Below are 11797 nucleotides of genomic sequence, written 5' to 3' on the forward strand. Positions count from 1 at the left end.
GGACCTGGAAGTAATATTTGGTGACTACTGAAGACACTTATTCAAGTAATTAGGTGTAATTCCTCCCCGCAGGCCATGTTAGCTTCCTGAGTTAGCGTGAGCGTTAATTCGACAGGCCTGGATAGATGCAGGGCAAGAATCAAAACTAGAATGAGAAGCTTCTATGATATGCCTACAATCTAAGTGATGTCACCCTCCATCCTGCCTTCTCCTGCCCATACCAACCCCTGTAGCAAAGAGTAAACAGTGGAAGCGTTGAGCAAACAGGGCCAGATTATAATGACAAAGGCGACCACACTTCTGGGTGGAGCCTGGGGCACATAAAGGGGGGCTTCAAAATAAGTGATACCCACAATGACCCCCTGCCCCCCCTATTCCCCTCCCCTTCTCTTAAGACCCTAACCCTGGTCTGTCCATGTGCAGCTGATGTAGGGGCCACCCAAACACGCTTAGCCCGCTTTCACCGTCCCCCGATACAAATGTGTGAACATAATATGTAATAATAATGTATTTTCTGTGTTTTTTCTGTTATTTGTGCTTTTGCTTATGCGAGGCTGGAGACTTGAGCATATCATTACTTAAGGTTTGGCAGTTGATCATCATCTTGTTTAATGCCTCATTTGAAAGTCTAATGTCTAACTGTCTTGGAGAGCCAATTCATGGTACACTGTGAAAGAGACATTACACAAAGACAGTCGAACTGCTCTGTTTTTTTCCCTCCTGTTTTTTTTATGCAACATTTGTGCCTTTCATATACACATCTGAAAGTAGAGCATCATCTCCTATCTAAGCATCTTATCAAAAAGGAACATGCTCTCAAATCACCGACACAGACAATCTTGCTTTCTTAGACAAACAACAAGCAACGGATGATTGTTTCATGTTTCAAAATACACAATAATATGAATCCTGTCTTAAGCCATCTTGACAAATGTGTAATGTGTAAAATACGCCGACATATTGGAGATTTAGCCCAATCGCCCAAATCAGATGGTTTTTTTTCATCTGAACAGTATCCATGTTTCAAAGTAGTTGTAAACAGCCTGAGAAGCTCACAGAAACGCTGTTGTCCAATCTGAATGAAGGAATGAAAAGTTACCACCTTTTTGTTTTATTTGATGTATTTCTTCAAACCTTTTGCATTACAAAAGCATAAATGGAGCGTTACAAAACCCAATGTTTTGAAAGGGCTTAAAAATCGTAGACAACGTCAAAGCAAAATAAAGACACAATTTTTCATGTCCAGCTACGAGAACAGGATTTTTAATAGATATTCTATGATTCAGTATTAAAATATGGTCTTAACAGAAAACTAATGAGAACACTAATATCAGGTTGTGTGGACTACATTGAGTGCAGTGCCATGTACCATTTTGTTTGGCCTTAACATCTGCTCATCTCTGAAAAAATAAAACAAGCAACAGAACATAGACTAGTGTTTTGTCAAGCTATTTCATCAGCTGAAAATGTGGGCATAACTGCAGAGAGCTGATGGAGAAATGAAAGGAGTGGGTTGGACAAAATTACATGTCAAACAAGGGTTCACATTTAAAAAGTCCTGCTCATATTTGTAGAAAGTGTTTGATTGCATTTAGAAAGGTATTACAATGGGTCACATCTGTGTCTAAAAGCTTTTTGCATTCTGCTGCAAATTATGTAAGCAAAGTGAAGTGTCACAGCACCCTGTTGTTTTGAGCACTATACCTTCGTCCTGCAAAACCTACACAAATATGGATTCTTCTAATGCACCGCGGGATCAAAATGTCACTGTGCAACTTCAACGGCCCCTCCACTCGCTCACTGCACCCCACCCCGTCATTTCAACAAAGCCACGCAACTAATTTCACATGGCAGCCTGAACACCCCACAACAATGAACCTTCACTTTGCACTATTGAACGTGATAGATGTGTAAAAATCTATATTAAAGTGTGGTTAATTTCAGCCATAATGCTTTAAGCTTGGCCCCACATGACAAAAAGGCTTCTTCTTGGTTGTTCTCAACCTGCATTGTGCTACCACTATATGCCGCTTGTTCATCAAGAGTAAATCACATAAAAGGACTGAATTAAATGTTTTAAATATTTGCATATGCAAATAGGAGCACACATAAGTACATGTTGTTGATATGGCTTCAGGATGTAGAACTATCTTTATGTTAATGTCAACAGACAGCGAATATTCTTTTGAAAATACAGTACATTTTTCATGGGGATCATTATCTACACTGCATGTCAGTGTGTTTCACTTAAAAGAAATGATTAGATTACTTCCCAGCAATCCCCTTTGGGGTGATTTGTGTGTGACCGTGGGCACACTTACAATATGTTTATTCTGTGTCCTTTGATGAGACTTCAATAACATTTCAAATGTTTTATGGACAAATATAGGATGTTCTATCTCTGCCTTTAACTGATGCCTTTGGTGCTGAGTAAATGCTATAGTTAGGTGGTGATGCAAACCTTACCACTTCTTTCTCATGTTTCTCAATGTATTCAGGTGATCCTTACAAACAAATTCAAAAAATTCAACCACAAAGGTGACAAATATTCACCACTGACGGCTGATCAAACGTGGTCCTTTTATGTAGTGTCATATTATCACACAGATCGAGATTTTGCAAATGTAACTGTTTTGTATGCATAATGACATTAGAATATCCACTTTCCTCACACGTGCAAATAAATCTGTAACTCACCAGGTTTCAAGTCATGTGGCTCTCACCCTGCTACAGTTTTGTTATTACCTAATTGATTTTGCACCATATATTTCAGCCACGTTATCTAAAACACTGATTTAGAGCACACTATTAAAATCACACTAAGGAAAATATGTAAAACAGCAGTTATTAGTGGCCACTCCACATGTGCTCTCACAACTGGCCCGGTCAGTTAAAGTGTGCCGTTTGTGCTCTGCAGGTCCTGCCGCCTTTGTGTGGTGTCATTGAGAGGTTGAGGAGGTCCAAAGCGCCTCAGTCTCAGGGGGTCCCTGCCCATCTCTTCCACTCAGACAGCAACACAATGAAGCAGACACGCCTCTAAATGACCAGAGAGGAGCTTGGGATGCGGAGCCAAAAACCAGCATCAAAACAATAGTAACAGGTGTGTATATTGCTGGCTTTGATAATGACCTTGGTGGCTGTAATAGTATGTCTAGACACAACTAAAACAGAGGACGGTTACGTTTGCTCCCAAAAAGTCCCTTGAGTGCAAATGTGAAACCCTAAAGAAGAACGTTTAGCAGCAAGAAAGAGGGTAAGTATAATGTGCTACATGGCCCACAGTATCCCAATGTCAAACAACAAATAATGCAAAGAAAAACTCTAAAGCAAAACCCCCAAAACAACATGAAAAGAAATGAAATCAATTAGAAATCGAATGACACATTTCATTGCCCATTTAGAACACAGAGAAACCAATGGCCCCGCCATACGACATAATCCTTCTTCCGGTTGTATTAGTGAACATAGGGCTGCCGACCTCGAGAGAAAATAATGATACGCAGACTAAAAAGCCGTTTTCCGGCAGACCAGGGAATCGGTGCATTGTTGACTTGTTGGTCACATGAACATTGTATTGTATTTTACACAAATTAATCTACTTTGTAGCATGTTGTAGCATGTTTTAGCTGGAAGACTTTTCCCTCGTTTTCCATTTAAGTGGAGATACGTGGGAAAAAGTAAAAAGTGGGCGGGGCGGAACGAGGTGTTTTCCCTCGTCACACAAAAATGTTCATAGAAGGCTATTGGCCTGTGCTGGTGAATTAAGGCCCAAGAGTGCAACTATCATCCCAAACTCTACAATACATAAGGTTGATCAAAATTGACAAAAGTGAATATCTCAAAAGTCTCTTATCCATCAGAAATGTGCAGAAATGTAAAGTCAGGTATCCCAAACGCACTAAACTAAATACAAAAAGTGCAGATACAGTATACTCTATACTCTTATTTGAAATATTACATTACAAGTTTCTTTGATTTTTTTTTTTAATCAGCTCATACTACAGCTTTTAGAGTATTTTTTTTTATTATGAACGATATACTTGATTTTCAAATGTTAACTTATTTAATAATGGTGTCATGATATTCAGATCTCTATACAATATTCTGGCAATATTCTCCCCTCAATTAAGTATAAATTGCAGTATTGTGGGGAGACTTGTGGTGTGTTCTGTAAAAATGCCCTGATGAGCCTTAGCTGTCAATACTGTCATGTTTGTGCTGCTGGTCCATCATGTGCTGGGCTCTGTACTGGCCTCAGCGTCAGATCCATTTCCAACTCTAATATTGACTCTCCCAACTCTTCACCCTCATTTCAAACTTACATCTATTCTGTCCAGTAAAGTCTACATGCTGAAGGAAATATTCAAAAATATAATTAAAATATTTTAAAAGCTGCAATATCTTCATGTTGGCTGTAGTTAAACAGAACAATGTTTCATGGACCATTGTTAAATCAACACCTTTAGGCATCGAGCTGTACATGCTAAAGACAATGATGATCACTTTTCCATCATCACAGTGTTGCAGATATAAATTTGATAAAAACCATTATGGAATCATATTTTAAAATGCAAATAAAACACAAAGAGCACACAATTTTAAAGCTATGAAAATAGCCTATCAAAAATAGCCTATCAAAGTCTGTAAAATAATTTAATCATTAATCATTATCAAGCTTTATCAACAAACTGCCCTACAGGTTTATTATGTATTAGAGAGAGACATCAACCAATAATGTTAAAAAAACACACATCTAACACTATGTTGAAACACATCAAATATTATTCCTCTCATGATTATTAAAAAAGAGCAGTCATGTTCAGCCATAAGTTGTGTTATCACAAGTGCAGCATGTAACAAGTTCCACTGCAATAACACTGTTCAGTTACAGTTTGAAAACAGTCTCTTTAAATGGTATTTTTCAGATATTACAATATTCATGGCGCTGTTTGCATAAGTTATAATCATCTTGAGTATTCAGAGATATGCACTTGAATAAAAAGGAAAAAACCCAACACAAAAACATTCACATTAATGTGGATGGCTTGCGATTTTTGATTGCGCCAGCGAGATACGGGAAGCTTGCTGACATGAACTAAAATGCAAATGCCCTTCGCGCAAAACAAAGAAATTGATTATGAAGTAAGTTTCTTCAGCACAAGTAGCCAGGCTTTGAGTGATTAATGGTCGGGTCATTGATTTCCTTTTGTTTAGATGTTGCTTAACTTTCTGGAGACACAATTATAATTTGTTGCCAAACAATAAATCCAATCTAGCTTGAGCAAATTAAGTTTCCCTATGGCCTCTTCTGTGTCACTTTACATCTGAAATGGATTGTTAAGACGCGGCATTGCATGTAAATGTCTCCTGTTCCTGTTTATATTTGGTACAGTTCTGATTAGCTATTGTCTTTCTCACCACATCGGTGCCCTCCTAGGATTGAACAAGCTGTTTACAAGATCCATGACTAGTCAGATACAAAGCCAAGGGTTAATCTTTTCCTATTATTTTCACTTGATAGGCTGTTTCGGGACAAATCTTTTGATAAGGCTTAAATTAGTATAACACTTTAGCCTGAGCAATCCAAATGCAATTCAGGGCAAGCTGTGATGGTGATTGGTACATGAGAAAACCACAAACTTTTGTACGTTAGTGAACTGTAGCCTCCTAAATCAATAAACATGTAAGCTTTAAGTTTTAAAACATAACAGTAGACTCCACTAATGAATGGAAAAGTGTTTGATTCATCGTAGATTAGATTAACATTTCATCGTGTATATACATTTATACTCCTCAGTCCTCAATAGGAGTTTTTGTTTATAAGAGTTCTTCTATTGAGAGTGTTTTTTAAACTTCCTATATTCTGTGATCTGTCCTTTTCCTCTGTATCTACTGCGTTGTATCAATGAAATTTCCCCATGTGTGGACAATAAAGGATTATCTTATCTTAACCTGCAGTACATAACGTAAGAGCTTCTAGTTTTAACTTTTAGTCCTGTTTCCCTGTTTGTAAGGGATCATACTATACTGACAAGGCATGGGACAAACTCTGGGTGCATTGTTTTTTTTGTCTTTTTGTACAATCGAAAGCACAGGAATTACATTGTTACTGATTGCAAAAATATGTAGCTATCGCTATAATGTCCATGCGATCAACAAATCAGCTTTGCATAAATCTATCAATATTAAGGCAAATGACCATAGCATAAGAAGTATGTATAGTTTAATGTCATCATTCTTTACATTAAAACTATCATCTTTGGATATTGGGTGGTGAGTATTTAATAGGATTATATTTATATTTTGCCGCCAAAGTTGTGAAAAGTGTTCATTAGCCTTGTACATTGATCCTACGACTGCATTTGTCTATTTGCAAGTCATTTCACAGTGTGTACTTTAAAGGAAGTCTTTTTCCACATTCTCAACTCTAAAACTTGGTCTGATGCAGGCATTTATACTTCCTGATTTCTCGCATCATCTCTCCAAGATAGTGATAATACGATTTCTGTGTTTTTCGCTGTTGAGAAACAAACTGGATTATGAACAGATCACTACATAAACAGCTTTCTAAAAGGAGGCAGCTATTTTAAAAAAGGCTGAAGAAATGCAAAGAGGGATTTAAATTTTAATTTGAATTTATTCCAGCAAGTGAAAGGTTCTTTTGAGAGGGGATTTCAGCAAAGATGATGGTATTTAAAAGTGATAAACAAGCATCTAAACCTCCAGTGGAAAACAGTCATTTTGCTTCTTTCTAGTCTAGCGGAGGAATTGGGCTGCTATGGTCACATCCAAAAAATAAGAATAAGTAATAGTCGTAATTAAAATGTAAATAAGCAAGATCCGTGGAGATATTTCAGCAGATTCCTCATAAATTGCGCAATTAACATTTTGTCTTGACATACCCAGTGACTTTGGATGTATAGCTATATGTCCTCAGGTGCAAATTCCCGTTCTGCACGGACTTGGCATAGCACACTTTCTACTGTACATGGGTGCTCGAAAAATCTTTCACACTTATCACATGCGATTTCTGTCCTGGAGGGGATCGCGGGCAAAGTTCAGAATTAAACGCCTCTCCAATGACGACTTGATTAAGAATAGTACACGATGTGCAGGTTGAATCTGGAGAATCTTTTTGGGGCATGATTCACACATCACACGAATGTCAGAAGGATGATTTACATGATTTTCCAAGCTTGTCATCTGTCATACAACTCCACTGTCATTCAAAAAGCCTGCCTGCACGGCTCCTCTTTGAGTTGACCACTTATAACTTCTAAAGCGGAGGAACCTGTGCCACACAAGAAAGACAAAGAGTTACATCATTTTGTCGAACAGTTAATCCGATCATGGACAGTGTTTGAGCATTTGCTATCTTAGGAAAATGCCAGCAAAGGCGCTAAGTAAACCTATTTTACAAGACTCCCTCACAAGGATACAGTGCCAGTATCGGGATAAAATTTCACACAGCGGCACGGCTCAGTCGCGTAACCTAAGCAGGCTTAACAAAATGGAGCACTACAAAGTATTGCACTTCCCCTCTCCATGTTGTTGCCTGTTTGGAGCTAACTAATGGCTGTAGACACTGTTGTTAATGTGGCGAGTTGTTTCAAATGGTTAGAATATGGAAGTGTGCACCTGGCATTCTGCGGTCGGGCCTGGCAACACTCCTCCCTTATAATTATAATGAACACGCAGTAATTCAGGGTTGAAGCTGAAATACGAATAGTGTCCTCCGAGACAGCTTGTTTTAATGGTTATGCAGAGGAGTTCCTAGAAGTGCAGATGGCAGATGCAATGCCTTTGAAGCTATTTACAGAACATACTCTACAAGGTATGGAAAGGCCCATAGTGTGCGGCCATATTGCTCTTTTGTGCTCCCAGATTAGACACTAGCAGCCTTACAAAGCTCTAATGAAGGCTTTAGACATGTTTGGACTGTTTATAGTAATATAGGGCTAATGGTAAATAATTATATACAAATGGTCAAGGTTTTGTTGAAATGGCACCTGTGGGCATGTGTGACAGCATTGAACAACTTAATAATAATTTAATTTTGAACATAATAATAATGAAATATTGATAATAAATTAAAAGACCTTGAATGATTAGAAATACCTTTTAACTTTAGGCTGTTATGTAGATAGATTAGGAATGTTTGACTGTCAAGTTTAAATTGAGGTGTTGCTTATATTTTTGTCATTTGGTTGTGATCAAATAATTTATATTTTTAATAAAGAAAAAACATAAAATGCACAGCATGATTTAAAGTATCCTAAAACAATTTTGATTTCACTTATATACTGTATAGTAAAATACACATGTATAAACCTATTACGTTTTCAAATGTTTTCAGGCCAAACAAAAGACTTATTATTATTAGTATTATTACATTGATTGTTTAAAATATATAAATCCTTTATTTATTTTAAAACACCCTTTGTCCTTCTGTACTTACTTTGTCCACAAAGGGGTGCATTTGTTCTCATTTTGAGTCTGCCGAGCACATGATGAACGTATCAAAATACATTATCTTGTACATTTCATAACATTGATTAACATTGACGTGCAACATTTCACCAAGAACCTGTGAGAACATTCATTCACAATATGGAGCCGACCTGGCTGTTGTATGTCTTCATACTGCCATACCATATGATTCAACAACAAGAAACAACGTGTCTAATTATAAGAATATGCTCAAATGATTAATAATGGGAATGAATAGTGTAGCTAAAACCAACCCTGCACTGAATTAACATCGCACACTGTCATTTCTTCACTATATACATACAGCCTATGTATTGTCTGCATCCCTGGCAGAGGCCCAAACTGGTTTAAAAAAGGGATAAGAGGCTTTGAATCAACTCACTACTGTGATACAAGAGCAGGTTTTGAAAAACAACAAAAAATGTGAACTGTAAAGAAAAGTTTTGCCGCATTAAAGTCGCACAGGAGCCGCATTAGCATGTGAAAAGAATAAACAGGCGCATTCTCAGTTACACACTCCACCTGGCTGCGCACCAGCATCCTTGTCAGAAGTCCACCCACCGCACTGGCTAACACTGAAAGACCTCCTGGGGACCGCACTGACCATTCACTCGCGTCTCTCTTTTTCCCATGCACCTGTGACTGTTTTTGTGTTTGCTATTTTTTGCTTTGTCTTTTTCTGGCAACACTGTATCATCGGAGACACACTTTCCCTCAAAAGGAATTCTCCTGTCCAACAATGTGGTTTGTTTGTTCACCGGATATGGCAGGCCACAGAGTCACAAATGCAAGAAAAAGAGAAAGAATAAAATATAAACAAGTCATGTTAGTAATAATTAAAATGGCCATATTGAGAGAAAGCATGGAGACAGGGGGACCTAAGGTGTTGCAAAGAAGTAGTGGACTTTTACCGACTGGTTTCATGCCGAGTTGGGGGGCTTCCTCCTGACTCTCCTCGGAAGGCTCATCCGGCTTCTCCATGGTACTGGACCTTAGAGAGCCGCTTTTCCATTTTCCAAAGGACTTTGCCACAATCGCTTTGTCCGCTCCTTTCATTGTTTTCTGTAAAACACATTTACAGCATGACTTCCCAGGTTTATCCCTCTTGTGAGCCATCTGCCCCCTTTTTTGGCTCTCAATAAACCTGGGCTCATCTTTGCGCGAGCCCAAAGTAAGAGAGAATTAGGGCATTGTCTGCATATGCATTCTCTTAAGCATTCCAGAAAATGTCCTGATTGCCCTGGCATTTTTTTTTTCTTATTTGGTTTTTGAGTGTGCTTGGACATTGTTTCGCTCCTGACATTTTACAATTCTATGTGCAAATAGTGCCACTGATTGAAACAGTAAAACAATAGTTTAACAAAGTACCCCCGCAGTAAACAGCCAGCAAAAAGGGGGGGAAACAGCCATGTTTTCACTTTTAATCCACGTTAAAGGAAATAAAAATAGCACATTATGCCCTAATTGAGTGCTGTACAGTCCGCAAATACTATTACAAGGCCGATCAGGATTAGCAGTGGAACGTACCTAGTTATCTATTTCAGAGTGCCAAGTCTCCTAGCAGTGGGCAACTAAATTTCAAAAGCTGGCAAATCCAGTTGTCTCCTAAATACAGAAAGTACTTAAATCCACAGCTAACAGAAGAAAAAGAGGGATAAAGGGTGCTCTGCATATCACCGAAAAGCTTGTGCACTTTTCAGAATCACTGGCTAGGTTAAACAAATATGCTAAGTAGAGATCAAAACAATCCTTTGATCTGCAGCCTAGTTTCCAGAGGAATGGCTTGGCTGTTGTTGAAAATAACTTGTATAAATCTATATACCATTTGCCTTCAGGTAATATCAAAAGTGCCAGGGATTCACAGGCAAATACCTTGTTGTTAGGAAATAGATCAGATAAAAGCATATAAATATTTCAGCAAGCCTGCACTCTGTCATTTTGTGTATTATAGCCATGGAGTTTTAGCTTCTATGATCATTTTCACTCCACGGCGTAAAAACATGAATGAATAATACGTGATAGCAAAAAGTGACACTCAAGCTTTTTTCTGTTATGTAAAATGGTTCTTACCGCCAGCCGCCAGTGCAGGTCGAACACTGCGTACCACATTGTGCCTAACTTCATACAAAAGAGGCTTGGAAGAATCAGAGAATGCAGAAGCTATGCAACTTGCTGACTAACTTTGGCCTCTGTCTGTTTTGATCGAGCAGACAATGGAAAACGCTGTCCATTCAAAACACATAGCTTTTCAGTGTGACACAAGGGGGGGTGCAAGCGGGGCCATGTCAGTTCCCCGTCCGGCCTGAGGGTCCACCGGGACTGGGGCGAGATGGCACCAAGCGCACAGAGTCACTGTTGTCCAGACTGAAACTTTTTTATCAGAGTTTTTAGGTTTGCATTGTGTTGACTAAGACAACTTCCCTTCTACTGTCAAAATGGAATATGTGAAAAATGCAATATTATAATTAATACAAAGTTACTTTTCTTTATCAGTATTATTTCCTTTGTATTGTTTATTTTTTCTTTAAAACATGCAGTGTTCCTAAACTATCCTTGGCTTCAGTCTTGTCTAAAGGTCACACAAAAATGTCACGTATCAATAACATGAAAAAGAAGGAAAAAAGCTTTGAATTGAATTTGCATTTTTGCTTTGAAACAGCCTTTAAGTTTTACTAGTATTGCTGCACGTATTAGAGGATCTATCCAATCCAGATTGTAGGGTTAGTATGTTTTGTTAAATATTAATTCAACTGCACACTAGGCAGCACATAATTGGCTTTGGCAACCCTGGTAATAGAAAGCTGAAAAGAAAGCATAAGGCCAATTCCCTTATTTTTATGTTACTCTCTTATATGGTTACATATAAAATACATGGTACTGTTATTTCTTAGTTTTTATTTTTGTAAATGCTCAGATGTAAATGTAAAGTAATCTTTATGCAAATTAAGGCATAATACCATCTTGCCTGAAAATAATAATTAAATAAATTGTCATGTAAGGTTACTTACATTTAACTTACTATTCTTGTGTGAACAGATTATTTTTACCAACATTTAAAAAAAAAAAAAACATAGTCATGACAAATGGGATTTTAGATTAATCCAGAATGGTACATGCTCTAATTAATTTTAATTAGTTACTACACTTTTACAACACCAGGCTCATGGTCTGCATTGAAATTAATTTATCTGTAATTCATTCATTTTATTTATTAATACAAGGAAAACCCAATAAGAAAAGTTCTCTTTTATGGGTGCCCTATTAAATAAAAGGCCTTTAAATGATGTGAAGAGGATGATGTTTGATC

General features: G+C 37.7%; 1 protein-coding gene across 7 annotated transcripts in view; it reads right to left on the bottom strand.

The window, feature by feature from the left end:
• Positions 1-10671, bottom strand: part of st18 (ST18 C2H2C-type zinc finger transcription factor) — a 39537-nt gene extending 28866 nt beyond the window's left edge. For 6 of the 7 annotated variants that reach the window (XM_072441683.1, XM_072441682.1, XM_072441680.1 and 3 more), the window contains exons 1-2: positions 10561-10671; positions 9402-9552 (exon numbers count right to left, since the gene is read on the bottom strand). In XM_072441683.1, the coding sequence (XP_072297784.1) occupies positions 9402-9552; positions 10561-10614 (205 nt within the window). In that variant the 5' untranslated portion in view covers positions 10615-10671. The remainder of the gene's footprint in view (positions 1-9401; positions 9553-10560) is intronic. The other variant, XM_072441684.1, reaches the window with a different exon arrangement.
• Between the last annotated feature and the right edge of the window lie 1126 nt (positions 10672-11797).

This window comes from Eucyclogobius newberryi, unplaced genomic scaffold, assembly GCF_026437365.1.
Source record: "Eucyclogobius newberryi isolate DKJ021-1_F unplaced genomic scaffold, fEucNew1.0.hap1 SCAF_12, whole genome shotgun sequence".
NCBI lineage: Eukaryota > Metazoa > Chordata > Actinopteri > Gobiiformes > Gobiidae > Eucyclogobius > Eucyclogobius newberryi.